The sequence below is a fragment of the Rattus norvegicus genome, chromosome 2 (assembly GCF_036323735.1).
Source record: "Rattus norvegicus strain BN/NHsdMcwi chromosome 2, GRCr8, whole genome shotgun sequence".
Lineage (NCBI taxonomy): Eukaryota > Metazoa > Chordata > Mammalia > Rodentia > Muridae > Rattus > Rattus norvegicus.
In genome coordinates, this window is record NC_086020.1 from 207,161,623 (window position 1) to 207,183,870 (window position 22,248).

General features: G+C 43.6%; 1 protein-coding gene across 1 annotated transcript in view; it reads left to right on the top strand.

The window, feature by feature from the left end:
- The first annotated feature begins 5,037 nt into the window (after positions 1-5,037).
- Positions 5,038-22,248, top strand: part of Dbt (dihydrolipoamide branched chain transacylase E2) — a 28,869-nt gene continuing 11,658 nt past the window's right edge. Inside the window, exons 1-5 of the mRNA NM_053312.1 lie at positions 5,038-5,106; positions 12,274-12,397; positions 14,089-14,164; positions 17,929-18,110; positions 19,193-19,314. Coding sequence (NP_445764.1) covers positions 5,056-5,106; positions 12,274-12,397; positions 14,089-14,164; positions 17,929-18,110; positions 19,193-19,314 — 555 coding nt within the window. The 5' untranslated portion in view covers positions 5,038-5,055. The remainder of the gene's footprint in view (positions 5,107-12,273; positions 12,398-14,088; positions 14,165-17,928; positions 18,111-19,192; positions 19,315-22,248) is intronic.

The window sequence follows — 22,248 nt, forward strand, 5'->3', positions numbered from 1 at the left end:
GCCTGGCCACAAGGGGGTGACACAGCCAAACCTTCAGGCTCCAGAAGCTCTTTTCCCAACAGGTATATTCTTCAGTTTTCCCTCGGGCAGGTATTTTATCTCCACAATCACGTGTAGCTCTGCTTTCTCCAGCATCCTCGGGTACCTCGAAGACTGGGAAATGAGTCTGAATTGTGTGATGAAACATCACTGTCGCCTAATCTCGATACTGTATTAACACAATATTCCGGAAGCACATAGATTACTTAAACCAATCTGGAACGTGCCCCAAGATACTAATCAGGGAAGTTCTCATAGTTGAGATTTGGAATGCTAGCTATGGTTGTATGGTTATTTGAAATGTTACCGTCAGAACCTGGCCTCTGGCAGCCATAATAAAGTAGATTTAGCCAACGTCTTCTCAGTAGCCAATCCAAGAAATAGATAATAGTGAAAAGCAGAAAGAAGAGATGTGTTGTGTGGTTCCATTGGGAAGAGAAGGAAATAAACCTAGTCTATCTTCAGGGTCCTGATGCACAAGTAAGTCAAAGGTCCTAATCTAGGTGTGGTCCAGGCCAAAACAGACCTGTCATTGACTCAATTTCTTCTGCAAAGTGGTCTAACAGCTTTCAGAACTGTAAAAATCTCTTCCTGGAAGACAAACTTGCCCTCTGCCTGGCTCAGGAACCCCAGCTTTTCCTCAACATGAGATTCAGAGAAACATCATTGTCTCATGGTCTGCTAACTAAAGGGAGAGGCACAAGCCCCGTACAGTATACAGAAGATGAATTAGAGGCCTAAGAGCCTAAGAAAAGGAGATACCCGTGATGTAATTTTACAGACAGGAAATAATGAGACATTGAAGCAAGGCTGCTGTGGGACTGAATATAAATGTTGTGCTTTTTAAACATTATTTAAGTATCATTTTTGTGTGGGCATATTGTCTACACGAACATCTGTGCACAGGCCACAGAGGCCTAAAGAGGGTATTGACATCCCTGTGACTGGAATCACAGGATTGTGAGCCACCAAGTAGGTATTGAGAACTCAGCCTGGGTCCTATGGGGAGCTGCCATCCTCCCTGTGGCGCCTTGATTATCATCCACATTAGAATCCTATTGCATAAATGTAGCAGCCTCTGAAGAAAGCTTTTCCTTTTCATCTTTACTTATCACAGTGCCGGAGACTGATGTGAGGTTTGATGCATGCCAAGTAAACACAGTACCAAACTGCTACAGTCTCAGGCCAGCCTACACTTTCGTTTTCTGTCTTAGGGTTTACTGCTGTGAACAGACACCATGACCAAGGCAAGTCTTATAAAGGACAACATTTGACTGGGGCTGGCTTGCAGGTTCAGAGGTTCAGTCCATTGTCATCAAGGTGAGAGCACCTAGGCAGGCATGGTGCAGGAGGAACTGAATATCCTACATCTCCATCCAAAGGAAGCCAGGAGCAGACTGAGCATCCTCAGGCAGCTAGGAGGAGGGTCTCCAAGCCCACCCCACAGTGACACACCTACTCCAAGGCCAACCTTCTAATAGTGCCACTCCCTGGGATGAGCATAGGTAAACCATCACACTTTCTAATGCCGAACTCCTGCTGTAAATTTGGTGGTAGAAGGAAGTGGACAAATAGAAGTATGATGTAGAAACTAGCCCAAAAACTGTAAGTGATATTGTAAACCACATTGCAGGAGTGGTGCAGGTTACAGAGACACTTGGAACTGGGATTTTCCCAGGAATTCCTCTCAGGTTGGAAGAATGAAAGAAAGAAAATGTGTCTTCACAAAAGTTTGTCTAAAGTCTCAAAAGCAGTATTATTTACGAAAGTTCCAGAGCAGAAATAACACCTATGTCATAAAAAGTTAACAACAAAAGCCCTACAAGATCATCGAAGTTAGAACTTTCAGGTTATTGTGTGCATGAGAACTAGAAATTGTCAAACCAAAGGATAGCAGAGAATCTCATTTTTATAGAAGTTACTGTGTAGTTTAGAGGTCCCTACTCAAGTCAACAAAAAAAGTCAACAGGAAGGTTGGTGTGTAAATCGGTTTAATAGGGTTTGCCTAGCAAGCCCAACAGGTCTTTTTGTTGGTTGGTATGTTTGGTTTGGTTTGGTTTGGTGTGGTTTGGTTTGGTTTGGTTTGGTTTGGTTTGGTTTGGTTTGGTTTGGTTTTTGGCCACAATGGTGTGTACTCAAGGATGGGGTGCTATGTAAAGCCCTGTCCAAAAAAAAAAAGAATTAATAAGAAAACAATGAAAAATGAATACACACAACGAAGAGGAAACAGTTAAAAGCATGAAGGAAGCATTTGAAACTCAATAACCAGGGTTGGTGTAGTAGCAATGCCTTTACCCAACAAAGGTAAAGAGATCTCTAGAATCTTGGAGTACACACCAGTTCCAGGCCAGGGCTACACAGTGAGACTGTGACAGGTAGGGGTTGGGGTGGGGGGAACCAAGAAGCATGTGGTACCTGTTCAACTATATTAATAATTAATAAACATTAACACCATAATACTATTGAATCGGTAAATATTTTTAAAACTGTCAGATGAGAAACTCCCACTCTCAGCTGCTAGACAAGTTATTCTGTAAAATCACATTTTTTTTTAACTAGGCTTGGTGGTTCAGATACTAAGCAGTCTGGAGGGGGAGAAGCATAATCATAACTTCATGGCCACCCAGACAATTTGTTGAGATCCTGTCTCAAAATAAAACTAGTAGCTAGAGAAGCAGAAGGCTGGAAATGAGGCTCAGTAGTCATGGTAGGGGGCTTGCTTAGCTTGCACAAGGCCCTAGGTTCAGTTTACAGTGTCTGTCTCTGTCTTACTATCTCCCTCCCTTCCTCCCCGCCCCTCCTTTTTTTCTCTGGGTCCCTCCCTCCCTTCTTCCCTAGGCCCCTCCTTTTTTTCTCTGGGCCCCTCCCTCCCTCTTAGTCTCACTAACCAAAACACAGTTGGAGTCAAAAATTGCATCACTTGGCACTAGTTAGCGATACACCATTCTGATCTAGTAAATAGGTTCCAAAACCCGACTACAAACAAAGATAAGAACATAATCAAATATGGAAACAGGATCTACTGAGGTATGAGGATAAACTAGTTGTTTCCTAAAAGTAAGATAGAATTAAGTGAAACCTGAAAGGAAGAAAGTTACATAGTATCTGTCAAGAGCTGATTCTCCACTTGATAGGAACAACTCCTGTCTCTTGGTAAACAAGCAGGAGCATAGAAGATCATGAAGCCTATTCAATGTGCCTATAAAAAGTTTAATGGGACAAGTTTTTAAAATCAGGTTCTTCTGATTATTGCAATTTGAGGGGCAGGGTTTCTCTGTTTCACCGCCCTGGCTATACTGGAATTCACTTTGTTGTCCTGGCTGGCTTCAAATTCACAAAGATCTATCTTCCTCTGGGATCAAAGGCTTTCGTCACCACATCTGGCTATTGCAGGTTTTCTGTTAAAGGCAATGATTTATATTCATTGCCTACCATAGATGTATGTGTGTTACACAGACTGACAAAAATAGTGCATCTGTGTAAAGTTAAACAGCTTGTGAATAACCTGAGATTTTGGTTTCACAAACACTGACTTTCCAGTGCTGAGGATTTATATCGCCCCCTATTTCCTTCGGTTTCATTCTCTCTAACCCCTTAAACATTGTTGCAGATTTTTATTCTCTCTAAGAGGCAAGGGCAAGTGAAATACATTTATATACCACCTATTAAAGAAAGTCCTAGTTCCCTCATTCTCTATCCCGCTTGCTTTGGTGGTGGTTGTTGTTGTTGACTGATCTTTGATTCACAATGTGAAGCTCTGCCTTCCCTACCCACATGCACCCTCACAGTGCCGGGTTTCAGATGTTTCCTTTACCCATTCCATTTGAGCTCAATTTGACATTTCTTCAAGGGGCAATCATAAATTATACATTTGTGATGTGTTTCTTTTTTTTTTTTATTGGTTCTTTTTTTCGGAGCTGGGGACGGAACCCAGGGCCTTGCGCTTCCTAGGTAAGCGCTCTACCACTGAGCTAAATCCCCAGCCCCTTGTGATGGGGTTTCTTAAACGGGGCTGTTGCTTCTGACCCCGTTCTCTAAGACTCAAAGACAAATTGATGACATGGTTTATTATTTATTTATTTATTTATTTATTTATTTATTTATTTATTATTTACTTATTTATGTCACTGTGTTCAGACACGCCAGAAGAGGGCATCAGATCTCATTATAAATGGTTGTGAGCCACCATGTGACTGCTGGGATTTGAACTCAGGACCTCTGAAAGAGCAGTCAGTGCTCTTAACCACTGAGCCAACTCTCCAGCCCTGACGACTTGCTTATTTTAGATGTGAGAAGTCAATTTCAACAGTCTCAAGGACACTACACGGGAGGAGGAATTCCTAATCACGGAGAAGTGTTCCTGTGTGGACTTAGGAAAAAGCAGTGAGTGCTTCAAAATAGAGAAACATCCTATTTTTCTGCCCTTATTGCAGTTACAGCACAACACCAGAAAGGACAATTTGCTACTGACCCCTCAGATCTTCAATTAATGCCCCTTCTTGTGTGCCCTTAACATAGTCCTTTAAAAAAAAAAAAACAACCTTATTTATATATGTGTGGGTGCAACTGTATGCTCGTACAGCACATGCATGCAGGTGCTCGGAGATGGCCAGAAGAGAGCGTCGGATCCTTGGAACGAGAATTGCAGGCTGTTAGGAGCTACCTGATACTCGTGCTGGAGACTGAACACATGTCTCTACAGCTCCTAAACATGATTTCTCTCCATTATCTGAACTAAAAAGATTTATTGTTGGTGCGCGTGTACTTAACACCCCCAAACCTGGCTATTTGAGCTGATCTCCTCCCCATTTGTACCCTCTCTCTCCCTCACTCCTTTTACACCTCGCCTGGGGGGATTCAGTGGGCGCCGCCCCGCGCCCTGGTTGGCCGCTGGGTGGGAGGCTCGTTCCTTCTCTCCTATTGGCTGCTCAGGGAGGTGCGTCTCGCTTCTTGAGATTGGTCGCCTGGAGGAGGCGTCTCTCCCAGCTGTGTGCTGGTGGCTATTTCCGGAGTAAGATGGCTGCAGCGCGTGTGCTGGGGACCTGGAGCCGGAACGCTGTCAGATTGGTAAGCAGGATTGGATAGGTCTAAGGTTGGGAAGGAGTGATTTGGTAGATGTTACCTGGAGTGGTGTGTTGCTTTCTTTTCCGAATGCCTCGCGTCCTGTGAGCAAGTGATGGAAGGATGCATGCAAATCAGAAGCGCAGAGAAGGTGGCGCGCCAGTAAGGCTGGAAACTCACTCCTTTCCCGTCCCCGGGCGCGATTCTCTGGCGATTAGCTTTGGGCGACTAACTTTCCTTCCAGCGGTACCCACATCCTGGCCTTTCACCTGCTTAACTTTGCTTGAGTACTTTCTAGATATCAGGCACTGTGATAGGCACTGCAGATACAGTGATATATTCTTTTGGGATTTGTTTAGTACCCACTGTGCACCAGACGCTGGCACTATTAACGTGACCTCAGGCAATTTTCAGTGTAGAGGAAGAGAAAAGGAAGTCTGTACCCTCTAGCTTGGGATTCAGCCGGGGCTGCACTTCTCTCCTTAGTCCACAGTACATGTCGTTCCAACTTTTTATCATTGATATACCACCCCCATTTGCAGTTCGTCCTCACTCACAGGCTTTTAGCAACAACCGTGGATGTATCCCATTAAGTATCCTGTTTCTTCCTAATTTCATAACTTCTTGGATACCGACTTCACCCATTTCCCAAGATGTTCCTTTAGTGGTGGCCTCCTGTTCTCTCACACCTTTTTCCAGCCTGCTGTGTGTATTGGGCACTGGGCATATCACTATAGCAGACAGCCATCATCCCTTTCCTCCTGAGATTGTAACCTAGTAAAGGAGAACAGGAGGAGGGAAGCAAGGAGAGACAGAAAGCCACGGCTTTAGAGAGAAGTGCTATTATGGAGCAAGTGCTCAGAGCTACTGTGACACTTGGGGGTGGACACCTGTGGAGGAGTGGGGCTCAGAGAGGAATTCCTGGAGGGTAGTAAGTAAGGAGACTGTAAAAGAAGTAGGACCTGGGCAGCAGAAGAGTACTTCTGTCAGCAGCGCCTTACTAGGTATTATTGGCAACCCTTCTGAGAGCTCTCCCTCTCACTCTGAGACACCAGCTTACCGATATTCCTCACCTTCCACCCGCAGCTGTTGATTCCACTGCCCTTTTTTTCCTTTCCAGCTTCTAAGTACCACGCAAAGACTTCGTCAACAGTTCTCCCATTAGTTCTGAAAAGTTCCCATGACCTTTTCCATCTTTTGCTGTGTGCGGATACACAGACACCATGGCGTGACAGTTGCCCACAGTGTTTAGTACAGTGACATGCCGGACAGGTTTGTAGTATCAGAGCTAGCCTATAGCTTAGGTGGGCAATACGTGAAGCCGTTGGTGTGTGTAAGCATGAGTCAAGCATGTGTCACACAGACCTATCATTAAGTGATGTGTGACTACTTCCAACAACAACAATGGCAACAAAAAATCCCTGGCTTTGGCCCTCTGCACTTCCCTACTTCCTGCATTCTCTCTCCTACTCCTTTGCGTATAGTCACCAGCTGTGCTAATGGTTCCCTGGCATTCTCTAGTCCTCCAAATAGGTCATATATTCTGCTGTCCAAGAGATGCCGTTGCACAATATGAGGTGCAGGTAACACAAATCCAGTGAATGAACAGGACACCATGTGTGCATATAGACTACAGGTGACATACATGGCTGTCATTATCTGGGCTGACATTTCATTAGTTCATTTGACCTTTCCCATACATTGATGGCCATAAGGGAGCTGCAACAACTCACTGGGTATTTAAGGCAGGACGGAGGAAGGGTACAACCAGCAACTTTTGCATGGCTACTGTCAGCACAGGGGAGCTTGGAAAAGCTAGCCTTTAGCCATCTCACACTGTGCCATAATGCCTCAGGGATACAGACTCTGGGCTCCAGAATAGACCCTTCAAACCTGTTTCTCTTGATTCTAGCTTCCCACTCTGAGGAACTCTAGCTCCTATTTGCCACCTTGCTCTTAATTACAGATGTCTTAGTCTTCCCTAATTGGGTCTCTTGCCTCTGATCGGCCTCTTTTGTAGTTCATTTCCCACAGGCCCGCCATAATGATCTTATAAAATGAGGCACACATTAGATTATGCCATGTTCTTGTTTAAGAGTAATCTTTTAAAAAAATGTCCCAAAGCTGCATGACTGAGGAAATTTATGATCTGGCTTCTCTGACCCCTCAAGCATCATTCTTTATCGAAGACCTGTTTATTCTACATGTTACTATCTCTTATCGCCCACTCTTGATTTCCTTTGCCACATCCTTAATTGTTCCTCTTCCATGCATCCGTTCTTAAATTTGACACGAGACAGCATTCGACATCTGCCTTTGTGAATATAGTTTATTTCACCTAACTGCATGATCACCAGTACCATACCTTTATCTTGAAAGTAATTGGTTTTTTATTATTATTCTAACCACTTAACTGGGCATTGATTATAGACAGCAATGAAAAAGAGATTAGAGTGTGCGCGCACACACACACACACACACACACACACACACACACACACACACACACCTCACTCCAGCCCCAGCCCTGACAGTGTCCCCACTTACTGCACAGAGAACTCTATGAAACAATTACCAGCGTACACACTGTGCTCTCTTGATTCCAGACCTTTGCTCACATATTTCCTCTGCCTCAAAGACTCTTGCCTCATCTGCAACACTTCTCCTCTCTTGGGTTACTCCCACTCAATCTCCAGTCTCACTTCAAGCTGACTCTCTCCAGCCAGGTCCCCTTAGAACATCCTCTGCGACTGTGTTAATGGCCTGTGCACTTTGCTTTATCTTTCATTCTGCTGGACAGTGCATGTGGACAGGAATCACGTGTGTCTCCTTCTGTATGGAACCACAGCCCATAAATGTTTGTTGAATGACTCAGAAAAAGAAGTTTTTGTTTTACCTTTTTTCTTTTGTTGTTTGGTTTTTGTTTTTGAGATAGTTTCTTTGTATAACCTTGGTTGTCTTAGAACTCCCTTTTTTTTTTTTTGTTTTTTTTTTGTTTGTTTGTTTTTTTCTTTTTTTCCGGAGCTGGGGACCGAACCAGGGCCTTGCGCTTGCTAGGCAAGCGCTCTACTGCTGAGCTAAATCCCCAACCCTAGAACTCCCTTTGTAGACTAGGTTGACCTTGAACTCACAGAAATCTGCCTGCCTCTGGGTTCCAGTCCCAGGATTAAAAAAAGCCACTACCACCTGGCCTCTACTTTTAACTAGTATGATTCAGTGGGGACAGGGGATATGCCTCCTCTGGTTTAAAATTTCATTTTTCCTCCTTTGTATTGTCTTTTAATCTTTTCGCTTTTGCTAACCTTTTAATCTCACCTCTCTTTCTTGTCAAAGCCATCCAGTTGCCTTTTTTTTATGTAATATTGTGACTCGGCTGCCCTTTCTCAGTCCCTGTTGATTAGGTCATTCAGGAACCCGTGTTTCTTGTGTCAACAACTACAATCCTGCCTTGGCCTCTTTCTTTAACTATAGTAACCTATCCTGTGAGTTATTAGTAGACTGTTTCCTCATCCTATCTCTAGTGGCACTCCTACCCTCCAATGCATATATCCCCACTCGTCCTGCCATTCAGATCCAGCCACCATTTCGAGTACACACTGCTTTCCTTTACAAATCCGGTTACCAAATCAAGCTTCTTCCTGCTCCTTCAGCACTGCTAATCAAATTCCTGCTGCAGTTTTGGTGTTTACATCATTTCCTGTGCCTTAGAAGTGTCCTTATTATTCATGCTCGGTGTGCAAGGCCCATTTAAGTCTTCTCCAAGGTCACGCTAACCCTCCTCCACTTCACCACATAAGCGCCTTCCCCACAACTACTTCTTTGGCCTGTAATTTCTTATTATAACTAACAAGAGCACACATGAGCATGCTTTGGAGAAAAGAAAGAATCGTCTCTTCTAGATTATAGCGTGGAAAGAAAGGGCTCTTTCTCCTGGCAGCGCGATGGGTCAAGAAGAGCCTGAGTTTTGAAGTCAAGCTTACTTGGCTTTAGAGCTTAATTTTGCCACTTAATTGCAGTGTGACCCAGAACAAATAACTTCTCTGTCACCTTCTCCTGTGATGGCAATCAGGTATATCTTCCAGGAGATAATGTGAGCTGGACAGAAGGGAACGTTTATGAAAGCTTCGAGCACCTGGAACATGGTGCACATAGTGCACAGCGCTTCTTCAACTGGGCAGTGTGTGACCCTCCGATCTATTAGTAGTTCCTCAGTAAGAGCTGTGTTACTGAAGGGAGAACCTTCTGTGGGTTAGTTTTCTTCAAAAGTTTTAGATCTCGAAATATGTTAAATTAATAAAATTAAATCATAATCTCCATTAAGCCCCTCTGCATGTTATATCTGAAGAAGCAGAGGTGGTTACTTCTCTTTTTGTTGACCAAGAGCCAGGGCTGAGAATGTTGAGGGAGAAAGGAAGGACAAATAAATCAGGGCGTTTGGAGAAGAGAGTCCTGTCAATATCGGCTCAGCTTTGTCAACTTAAATGATGTAAGGCTTTGTGGCTCCTAAACTTTCCTCTTAATATGGATCAAATCTAGGCATTAGAGCCTGGTGAGGTAGCTCGTCCGGGAAAGGCACTTGCCACACTGGTCTGAGGACCTGAGTTCCATCATCGGAACCTGTCAAAAGCTGGATCTGATCACGTACGTTTGTAATTCCAGCAATCTATGGCTAAATGAGAGACAGAGAGAGGAAAATAGCCCAGAAGCTTGCTAGAGAGCTAGCCCGGAGTACACAGCTAGGCAGAAACAACAGGAGAGACCCTGCCTTAAAACAAAATGGCAGGAGAGAACGGACTCCTGAGAGTTATTCTCTGCCCTCCATGTATATGCACTCACATTACACATTCAACATAGACATACAGACACACACAGACACAATAGTAAAATTAAAAATGTAAATATAGGTACTATAAAAGTAAGCTATCAGGTGGACATGGGAGACTGCCTATAATCACATGTAGGAGGTAGAAACAAGAAATTCCCAGAGCAAGATGGCTAGCCAGACTAACTGAAATGGTTAGCTCTGGATTCAGTGAGAGTCTCTGCTAAATCATATAAGGTGGACTGCCATTAGAAGGTAGTCAATGTCAACCTCCGGCCTCCATAAGCACACATATGTGCACCTCTACACATGAGAACATGCAGACATGTGCATGTGCACACACATACTTTGGGAGGAAAGAGATGATTGAGCTCTTTAAGGTGAAGACAAGATACGTAACTTAAGAAAGAAACCATCAGTTTTTGTTTGCCTTCAGAAATCAGAAATAACTGCCACTCAGGAATTTAAATCTAGGAGCTAGAGAGATGGCTCAACAGTTAAGAGCTCTTAGGACTCTTGCAGAGGACCTTAGTTTGGTTCCCAGCCCCCACACAGTAGCTCACAATCATCTTAACTCCTGTTCCCAGGGATCCAACTCCCCCTTCTGTCCTGTACAGGTACCAGGCACGCATGTGATATACATACATGCAAGCAAACCACTAATACACAGAAAATAAAACAAATAAATAGGAACTTAAATATATTCTGTAGTCAGACTTTTAATGTTATTTTAGTTGCTTTTAGAAAAAAAAATAAAATCCTTATTTATAAATACATATTAAAATATGACTTGTAAAATTGTGTTAGCATGTGCCTATAGTCCCAGTTTTCTGAGAGACTGAGGCAGGAAGACCACTTGAGCAACAGTGTTCAAAACTAACCTGGGCAGTACAGGGAGACCTGTTTCCGCACCCCAAATAACTAATATACACAACTACTGTGATATTCTCTAGGAAAAAGTAACTCATATGTAAACGGAAGCTTAACATGCCTACCAGTATTCTCAAAAACAAAAAGGCTAGAAATCATTGTTGTTTATGTTTAAAAGGTGTAGTTAATGGGTATTAATAACATTGAAAGGATAACTTTAAGAATAAAGTATAAGGATACTTAGGTTTTGATATATCAAATTGAGTGTATTTAGGCCTAACATGTTTTGACTCATCAAGGCATTTTAAAAATAGTTAACAGACTATAAATTAATATAATTAAACCAATGAGAGGGCTGAAAAGCAGTTCTGTAGTTAAGAACACTGGCTGTTTTTCCAGAGTGCTGGGTTTCAGTTCCCAGTACCCACATCACAGCTCACAACTATCTGTAACTCCAGAGGATTCAACACCTTGACTTCTCTGGATAACGGGCACGCGCATAGTACACAGAGATGCATATAGGCAAACACTCGTACACATAATAAAAAGAATTAATATTACTTATAAAGAAAGAAAAGCCATTTGGGCATGCCAAGCCCCACCCCCCCACCCCAGTACTGAGAGGAAAAACAAACATGGAAAAGCAAAACTTTGGGACTTAATATATGAGCTTCATTGTCTTCGATGCACATCACCACTGTGAATGGAGGTTTTTGGTGGTGGTGGTTGTTTCTGCACTCCTGAGGATGAACTAGGGGCCCATGCATGTTAGCCAAGTGCTTTGCCACTGAGCTACCTCTGCAGACCCAGGTTTCCTTCATAGCGTTACTTCAGAAAATGGAACGACCTAAGTATGTGAAGAATTTAGGACAATGTTTTGTTGGGGTTTTTTTCAAAGATTTATTTTATTTTTATGAGTACACTATAGCTGTCTTCATGCACAGCAGAAGAGGGCATCAGATCTCATTACAGATGGTTGTGAGCCACCATGTGGTTGCTGGGAATTGAACTCAGGACCTCTGGAAGAGCAACCAGTGCTCTTAACCACTGAGCCATCCCTCCAGCCCAGGACAATGGTTTTAAACATGCGAACTTATGTGACTCTGTGGGAGTAATGACTTCAGCCTCTGGTTTCTCTATGGTAGAGTCTGGGTTCTTTGGTTCCTGGAACAGGAGTAGTTTAGAAAACAGTCAGTTTCACCAGCTTTCATTGTTCCTGCTTCTGAACCTGTATCCATTCCTGCTGGACCCTGGACTTGCCTAGATAATCCATTATGGACATGAGCATTAGCCTAAAGCAGAACTAAATGAATTTCGGTACTTAAACAGCCATTAAAGTAGTGCACACGTTTACTTGGTGGGGTAGGCCAGGTAACCCTCAGCTTCCTACATATGGCATACACACTCTGCCAATAAGCTTCACTCACTCCCCACCTCTGGAGATCCTTAAATTCCTCTTTGTTCTCTTTTCTCTTTGGTAGACCTGTGTTCGCTATTTTCAAACATATAATAACGTACACATTTTGAAGCCACAACACGTGTGCTCTGTGGGTTATCCATTGCTCAAGTCCAGTCAGCCACGTCACTCCCTGAGAACAGCAGCCGGTGAGTCAAACAGTGTCCTTATCTTTATCGATTCTTTTTCTTAGTAACTGAAGACTTAACCAAAGTAAAAAAGTTGACCCTGTATTTCTAGCATCGCTCTCCCACCTCTATCCGCTCCGATTTCCTGTCCCACTCTGCTCCGTAGTTTCCCCGTAATGCTTGAGTCTTTTTACAGTTGAGGCTGGGTTATACCCGGTCATCTGTTGTTCATTCTCTGATTTTCTAGGTGCAATCATTAGCACTGATGTGACCTCCTGAGTTAAGGTAAATCGTTGACCTAATAGAATCATCTTTAAACCCTTGTGCAAAACCATTCTGTTGGAGAGTGAAACAATCTGCTGTTACAACGACATGACGTAATCACCCTGCCCGAGCCGAGTTCTGCCCGAGCAGACAGTTCCCTGGCTTTTACCTGCTTACCTTTCCCAGTTGCCCAGGCTCTGTAAATAACGTGAGGCCTCAAGTATTAGATTTGGCAAAGGCATAAGGCTTTTTTCTAGTCTTTTGAGAGCCCTGACAAAAGCCCTCGGCTTCATTACTTACTTAAGCCTCTGGCAGGGCCAGGGGCCTTAGTGTGTGCTGACAGTGAAAAGCAGAAATTCTAGGCAGATTCTGCCCAACTTTCCATGCTTTTGTATGTCACCCTCAGTAGTCACAGACAATGTAAACTTTACAGTCACCGTTGGTTTTGGTGAGAGTTGTATCTATTTATGTATGCACACATTTGTATACTACATATGTGTTTTATCCCTAGCACCAAATATGTATAGTAATTTATTTTAGTAATTGTATGGGTGGAACATATGTGTGTTTGTGTGTGTGAGTGTGTTGAAAGATATTCGATTACACCCGAGAGTGTGTTGTTTACTAAGAGAAAGATTTGATAGAATAGGATATGTCCAACTCTCATGAGAAGAAAGAGAGGCTACTTAAAAAAACACCACAGAAAAAATGAGAAAAAGAGAAAAAAGGGAAAGGAGGCAGTTTTCCTGGGACAGTTTTACGGAGACGGGATACAGAAAGAACAAGGTAGACATGGGTAAAGACAGAACGAGTCAGAGAATGAGAAGGAGCCAGAAGATTAGAACAGATTGCCAAAATTAGTATGAGGCCAAGCAGAGCAATTCAAGAAAGGCTGAGAGAGAAGCCAGGTAACTTTGTAGCACCTGATTTGGTCATATTAGGAATTTTTAGGCATGGTAGTGCATGCCTGTAATCCTAGCATATGGAAGGCAGAGGCAGGCAGACCTCAGTTAGGGACCAACCTGGTCTAAATATCGATTTCCAGGGCAGCCAGGGCTACATAGTGAGGCCCTGTCTCAGAAGAACAAAGAACAGTAAGTAGGCCATTTTTTGTGCATCAGTATTGTTTCCGGCGGTCAGGACCTTCTTAGGAGAGACATAACCCTATCAAAGGACATAACTGGGAAGTTGGAAAACGTAAGTTCTGTGGCTGTGGGTCTGTGTCTTGGAGTAATTTCTGTAAACCTTTAGTGTTTATGCTTTTTAAAGTTATAAGATGCTGGGGTATTTATTTGGTTTGGGGTTTTTTGTTTGACTGATTTGTCGGTTTGTTGTCTATAGGATGGATCAGTTTCTGCCTCTGCTGGAGAACATACTCTGATTTTAGCAATTAAAGCATCTACTGGTAATACATATTTAATGCGATCTTTCCCCATTTGTTTTTGAAGTGCTCCAGGGACAGGTTGTTCAATTCAAACTCTCCGACATCGGAGAAGGGATTCGAGAAGTAACCATTAAAGAATGGTAAGTTAGTCTCAGAGTAATCGTAAGTCAATGGGAAATTACTTGAATGTACAAAAAGTAAGACGCAAATTGAGAAACTTCTTTGCTAATAATGTGCTGGCAAAGTAGTCATTCCACAGATAACTTTCCTCGATGTGATCCATTAATGATTGCTACTTTATTTTATGTATACGTGTTTTGCCTGTGTGTGTGTCTGTACACTGTGCACATGCCTGATGCCCTCAGAGGCCAAAACGGGGTAAAGAATCCCCTAGAACTGGCTTCACAGGTGGCTGTGAGCAACCACATGGGTGCCGGGAAGTGAAGCCTGTGCCCTTAATGGCTCAGCCATCTCTCCAGTCCTCGTTACTTTCTCTTTTAAAAAAAAATCATGGAACCGTCTATTCTTTACTGCAGCTAAAAAAGAGATTGATTTCTAAGAGATAGTAAGTTGATATAAAACCAGGGCAGCACAACAATCAAACCCAGCGCCCCGAGCCTGCAAATTAGACACACCGCCTCCGAGTTATGCCCAGCCCACTTGGAAGAATCTAATGTGTGAACTCACACTTTCCTTCCTAAAGTGATCGTCTTACTCTCTACTAATCAACCTGGCGTGATCCATGGACCTGACATGCTACCTAACAGGCAGGCCTCGCTTGTGGGCTCACAAGATACATTGACCTGAAAGACACAAAGCAAAAAATCCTCCTGGGCTGAGTGATGGCTCAGCGCATGAGAGCCTGAGCTGCTCTTCCAGAGGTCCTGAGTTCAGTTCCTGGCAGCTACATTTGGCTGCTCACAACTGCCTGCAGCTTCACCTCTAGGGAGCTCGTCTGCCTCTGAGCTCAACAGGAAACCACACATGTGCCCCCATACTTACAGGCCCCCCACAATTAAAATAACACTTTTAAAAGTTATATAATATAGGTGGATAGGTAGATGCATGCATGTGCATGTACATTCATCATGCATACATGCACACATACATACACCCATACACACATGCATACATGCGCGCACACACATACATGCTTGATACCCTCTACTGCCTTTGATATTCTCCATCCCTTTGTGTCTTTTATCTTCTGGGAAGAAATACCTCTTGGCACCGAACTGAGTTTTCTCCCCCACCATAGTTCTTTGTTTTTAACCCCTCAGGATAGGATTTTGCACTATAGCCCAAGCTAACCTCAAACTTGCCATCCTTCTGCCTCAGCCTCCTGTTACCTTAGTGCTGGGTTCCCCGTTATGGGCCACTGTTCAGGGCTCAAATACTCTTTAAAGATCCAGACTGAGGCCGGTGAATGTCGTTTTCTGTACTCAGCATTCTCTGCTCTGTGAGCAGAGGATGTTAGTAAGCCGCCTTCTTACAGGTGTATTGCCTGGCACCGTGTGACTGTGGGGTGAGCCCTGAAACTAGCAAGCTGCCCATTTGTGACTCACCTGTCCTCTCCAGAGCCGCGTCTCTCAACTACTAGCCTTGAGAAGACTTTTAGACTTATTTTACTTAACATGTTGTGAATATCTTGCCTCCGTGTGTGTGTGTGTGCCACACCCTTGGTACCCCGAGATTGCAGAGGATGAGCCTGCTCTCTCTGTACCCTTATGTTGAGTCAGGTCACTGTCCCAACTCACAGTGGCCGTTCATGTGATTAAAATGAAATGTCTTAAAAATGTCACACACGCCCAAGGACTTGTCGATGCTTTACTTCAAGACCAATGTTAATCTTTCTAGACTAAGAAAATTTTAACACTTCTTACTTTCTATCTTATTAATTTTGTAGATATGTGCGCATAATGGATTCTCACCGCCCCACACTCCTCTAGTATTCATTGTTGATTGTGCTGTTGATCTTTGCCATGGTGGCTTCTGTAAGATGAGTCCTCAGGGTCTGATTTATATTTTCCTAATATAATGAACATTTCCTAATACAATGAACTTTTTTTTAGCTTTTTGTTTTTTACTTTTAAGAACTCTCTGTTTAGGTCCCAGCCCTCCCCACCCCCACCCACCCCCTCATTCCCCACTCCCTTTTTAATGAGTTTTGTCTTTTTGACTCTTTGTTTTTGAGTCCTTTATATGTCTGGGATATTAATCTCCTGTCGGATGTTTACCTGGCAAAGATACTCTCCCGTTCTGTGGGCATCCTCTTCACCAAGTGGGCTGTTTCTCAAGGTGTGCAGTAGCCTTTTTATCTTATGAAGTCCCACTTGTCAGTCAGTGGCTTCCCTACACCTATTTCATGTAAGCTATTACCTGTGCTCTCCTCAGGCAGTTTTGGGCCTAACATTTAGGTCTGTCTTTCTTTCTTTCTTTCTTTCTTTCTTTCTTTCTTTCTTCCTTTCTTTCTTTTTCTTAAAGATTTATTTATTTCATTTATATGAGTACACTCTAGCTGTCCTCTGCCACACCAGAAGAGGGCATTGGATCCCATTACAGATGGCTGTGAGCCACCATGTGGTTGCTGGGAATTGAACTCAGGACCTCTGGAAGAACAGTTAATGCTCTTAATCACTGAGCCATCTCTCCAGCCCAAAGTTATTTATTAAAATATTCTTTCCTCCCTTCCTTCCTTCCTTCCTTTCCTTCTTTTTTTTTCAGAGAGGTTCTTACCATGTATCCTGGGCTGACCTCAAATTCATGATCCTCCCGACTCCGCCATCTGTGTGCTGGGGTCACAGGTCTGTGACCATGCTCAGCTTCTCGAGCCATCATTCTGACCCTGTCCTTCCTTTCCTCCCAGGACCCCAGCATGTGTGTCAGTGTGCTCTATGACATTGTCACAGAGGTCTCTGAACACTGCTCCTTTTTCCTTTTCACTCCTCAGGCTGGAAAAACATCTCAATTGGCCGATCCTCAGATTCATTGGTTCTTTCCTCTACCAAGAAGAATCTGCCGTTCAGCCCTTCTAGTACATTTTTACTTTACTCAGTCTTTAACTGCAGTAGGCAATCGAGAATCACAAAGGATGCCTACTGATGACATCACCATCATCCTCATCATCGCTGTGTTTACTTCTAAAACCAGTGTTTAAGACTCTTTAAGTCTGATCAGAAGCTAATAAAGGTTGAAAATAACTTGTCTGAGATGTTTAGGAGCAAAACTACTTCTGATTTAGTATCGCAGGTTCCAGAATTCTTGCTGAGGCCTCAGGGTTCGAGCATCCAGAATCCAACATTTTGAGCATGGTTGTTGGGTCAGAAAAAGTTTCAGATCTTGTATTTTCTAATTAGGGATGCTCATTACATAGTATTATACAGCAAGAGGAAATACCTCTCAGATAAAACGTTTTAAGAACTTATTTAACAGGAATGGAGAGATGGTTCAACAGCTAAGGGCACTGGCTGCCCTTCCAGAGGACATGGGTTCAAATCCCAGCACCTCCATGTCAGCTCACAACTGTCTAACTCCTCTTCCGGGGGATCTGACACTCTCACACAGACATACATGCAGGCAAACCACCAATGCATATAAAATAAGAATAAACAAATCACTTAAAAAAAAGAATTTCAAGCCTTGAGATAAAGGGTTTAGTTTTTTTTTTTTTTGGTTTTTTGTTTTGTTTTGTTTTTTTGTTGTTTTTATCATTTGTTAGGGATTTGTCTGAAACTCTGAAAGCCTTTCTCTTCTAAACTATTTCTTAGTACAACATCCGGGCATCAATGCTGAAGCAGATGGCTTTTGATGTAACTTCAAGTGGCATTTACATAAACATGCAAGCATGACTTGTAATCATGACTATTAATGTAAAAGTGTCTGTCTGTGTCCCTCTCTCTTCTAGGTATGTAAAAGAAGGAGATACGGTGTCTCAGTTTGACAGCATCTGTGAAGTTCAAAGTGACAAGGCCTCTGTCACCATCACCAGCCGTTACGATGGCGTCATTAAGAGGCTCTATTACAATCTGGACGATATCGCTTATGTGGGGAAACCACTGATAGACATCGAGACAGAAGCTTTAAAGGGTAAGTATTTCTGGCGGCATTCATCACTGCTTTCCTTTTGCTGCTGAATCCCAATATAAAATAGTCCCTGCCCGGCATGGTGGTACACACTTAGAATCCCAGACCTTGTGTGGTGCAGGCAGGAAGATTGTTAGTTTAAAGCTATCTGTGGCTACAGAGAAACTCTGTCTCAAAATAGGATAATTCTAAGTTATGGAGTCTGGGTTGGGGATTTAGAACAGAAAATTAGGAAAACTGGAAAGTTTTTTATGATACCTGATTATCTTTTGATCTGATGCCACAGCAAAAACCTGTTCAGTAAGGCCTCATTGTCTGATGTCTGCCCTCTGGAAACGTTGATGTTCAATGAAGCAAGACACTCTCAGGGACTAATGACTGAGGTCCAGAACATTGGTCAGTGAGAGCACAAATTGGAGTCTAGAAAAGTTAAATCTAATATAGTAGGATAATTGGTTCATGTCTGGACTCTTCCCTGGCTTGGCCTCTGTGCAGATGGCCAGTGGTGACACATCACAGCAGGATTTTGTGTAGGAGCAAGCGTCACCTCTGAGAACCAAGAGTGGAGGGAGAGCCCCAGGCTTACAGGAGAGAGAGCACACCAGTGACAACCTAAGGACACCTCACTCACCCCCGACCTTAAAAGTTCCATGGCACTTCTCAGTGTGGCGCTGTTTCAGGGTTAGTCATAGTCCAATAATTGTGAAGTGTGTGTGTGTGTGTGTGTGTGTGTGTGTGTGTGTACTTGCTCATGTGTGTATGTGAGCATGCATGTGGAGGTTGATACCGATGTCTTCCTCAATCACTTCCTACCTTATTGGAGGGCCTGCGTCTCACTGAACCTGGAGCTCATCGGTTCAGTCCTGCTCACTGGACAATGAGCTCCAGATGTGTTTGTTTCCCCCGACTCCCCGCTTGGTGCTGGGGTCACTGACACACACTGCAACACCTGACATTTACAGGGTGCTGAGGAGCCAGACCCAGGTCCAATGCCTGCATGACAAGCACTTTTCTTGTTAGGCCATCCCTGCCACTAAGCTTTTGAAGAGATGTTTCTGACTGAAGTTGTCTAATCCTGCTTCCAGATTCAGAAGAAGATGTGGTCGAAACTCCTGCTGTAGCCCATGATGAACACACCCACCAAGAGATAAAAGGCCAGAAAACACTAGCAACGCCTGCAGTTCGTCGGCTGGCAATGGAAAACAATGTAAGTCTTCTTAAAATTGAGACAACTTAGAAAATATACATTTGTATTTCTGGAAGAAAAAAAAAGCTCTCTGTGAAATGGTTTAAGCTGGAATTAATGAAAGCGGTTCCAGTTGTAAAGTAATCACGGCACAGAAGCACTTGGGAGGGGCAGAGATGGCTAGACTGTGAAAACTACTTGCTGCCCCTAGAGGGCCCGGGTTCTGTTCCCCATACCACGGTGGGTGACTCACACCCACTACCATCAACTCCTACCCTACTGTATCTGATATCCTCGTCTGGCACCTAATAACACTTCACACATGTGTGACATAAGTTCACACAATCAATCACGCCCATAAAAGTAAATCTTATAGAAAAAACCAGGAAGAAATAGCAAAACAATGTGAGCTTAGCACTTCATAGGAATTGAATGATGTGTCTTTTTCCATTCCCAGAGCCCAGTAGCAGTAGCAGTAGCAAACGTTCCTTCAGTATTTCTAAATACCTGCTTACTGCACAGAGCAGAGGACATGTGTATGACCCCAGCTCTCACACAAGAAGCCTGGCGTGGTAGTGCGCATGTGTAATTCCAGCATTCAGGACACAGAGTTAGAGCATCCCTAGGGCTCACTCACTAACCAGTCTGGTCTCAGTTGGCAAGCTTCAGATTTAGCGAGAGACCCTGTCTCAAAAAATAAGCTCTTGAGAAATGACACCAGAGATTAGGTTAGCCTCTGAGCTCCATGTGCACAGGCTTACGTGTGAATGTGTATCCATACTCGCATGAACACACACACACACACACACACACACACACACACACACACACACGCACGCACACGCACACACACAAGAACACATCAAACAAGCAAACATCTGCATACTAATATTTTAGTTTTGGTCAGCTAGAGGCACGACTTAAGAATTTAGACCTCTGTGATTAATTTTTTAAAGAAGCAAAGTCTGTAAAGGGAAGGAGAGGATAGCAAAGGGAAGAGACTAAGAATGGGGCAGAAATGGGCATGGTAACAAAACTACCAAATACACTGTACTGAGACGGGAGGTTTGTATCGTCTTTGTCCATCTGTGTTACTCAACTTTGCATACCTCCAACAAAATACTCCCAAAGAAGCCACCTTCTAAAGAAGAAATAGTTAGTCTGTCTGCTAGCTTCCTATTTTCAGTTCGTGACCAATCAGCCCCCTTATTTTAGGTGTGTGGTGGTGCAGCACACCATGGTAGGAGGATACAGAGTAGGAAGCTTACTCTCCTCAGAGTCGGGAACTGAAAAGATCACCCACAATCCCTTTTGATGACACAAAAGGAGTAACTGGAAAATCTCCCCGTAGGCTCCATCTCAAAGTCTCCACTTTGTCCTAACTCCCCCAAATTAAACCAGTCCTTTATTTCATTTTTTTTAATTTTTACATATGTATGCTTTTAATTTTTTAAAATAATGTGGTTCAAGCTGGCCTCAAAGTCACTACATAGCCCAGGCTATCCTCATAATCTTCTACCTCAGTCTTCAGAGTGCTGGAATTATAGGCAATCCCCACTATACTCTGCTGAGCACCAGCCTTGAACAGAGACCTCGGGGGACGTTCCAGATCCAAACTGTAGCCTATGCTGTGACTTGTGACTGTGGTGGATAAGAGGCCAGGTGACGTGGCTTCCTGACGCTGATGGGAATTTACATGTCTCCACCTCACAGATAAGGAGCTACTGTGAAACCCTCTGTGGAAAAGTTACACAGCTGACAGTACAGTGATGCCAGAGTTTACCAGAGACTGTCACCTCAGGACCACTGGTGCCACTCACCAGCCGTGCCATTCATTATCTCAAGCACCTGTGTGCCAGCCCCGGACTCTGTATCTCTCTCTAACAACAGCCCTTCAGGGTGTTTGAACTCCCACTGTTTTGCTGGTGAGAGGACAGGGAGGTGTGTTAACTTGTCCAAACCCAAAGTAAATAGCAAACCTGGGAGATTGAGGGGAGTTCTGTTTACACAGCCGAGTTCTTCCCACTCAACTCAGTGATGCAGAGAATTTCTGAAAAGAGTAGTTGTTACCATGGCAGAAAAAGAAAACCCAAAAGTTTGTGTTGTGCACATGTATAATCGAAGTGTGAAAACATTGGGACAGTTCTGCTTGTGGGGAGGACACTGTTCAGAGGAGAACTCACTCCATGATGTTCTGCATTGTGTGCTCAAGGGCAGGTGGGCCACAAATTGATTTTCACGCCTAGCCCATTTTAGGGGGGAAGCTTTCAATAGAGGCTTTGTATCTCAGGCTCACCTGGCACTTGCTACTGTAGCCCAGTCTGGCCTTAAATTCACAATCCTCCTGCCTCTGCTTCCTAAATGGTAAGAATATAAACCTAGGTTACCATGCCTCGCTTCTCTGGCTTTTCTTTACATAAAATTCCTATATTTTTTTTTGTTTTCTGTTTGTTTTTTAATTTATTCTTCTCTCATTCAATCCATCCCTACCAGTTTCCCCTCCTAGTTCGCGTGGTCCACAGTCCCCCAGCCCAGATCTACTTCACAGAGACATCAGCGGAGCACAGCATGATAAATCCCCTAAGCCCAGGCACAGACCCTCCCATGGAGGCTTCTCCTCAAGGGAGGCTCCTTCCTCTGTACTAACACCAGCTTCTGTCACACTGACACAGAAACAGCCAGTACAGCAACCTATCCCATTCATAGCTTTTAAAAATCAACATATTAATTATACAGAACAGTGAGTTTCATTAGTAAGCAGTAAGAATTGTATGAGAAGACTGTCTGAGAGATAACTCAATGGTAAAGATCTCCTGCTCTCCTCCAGAGGACCTAGAGTTGATGCACAAAACCGACATGTCAGCCAACAGCCGGTTGTAACTGTCCTAGGGTAGGCGGTACTCTATCTTGGCCTCCTTGGGCACCAGGAACATTCATGGCACACAGATATACAGA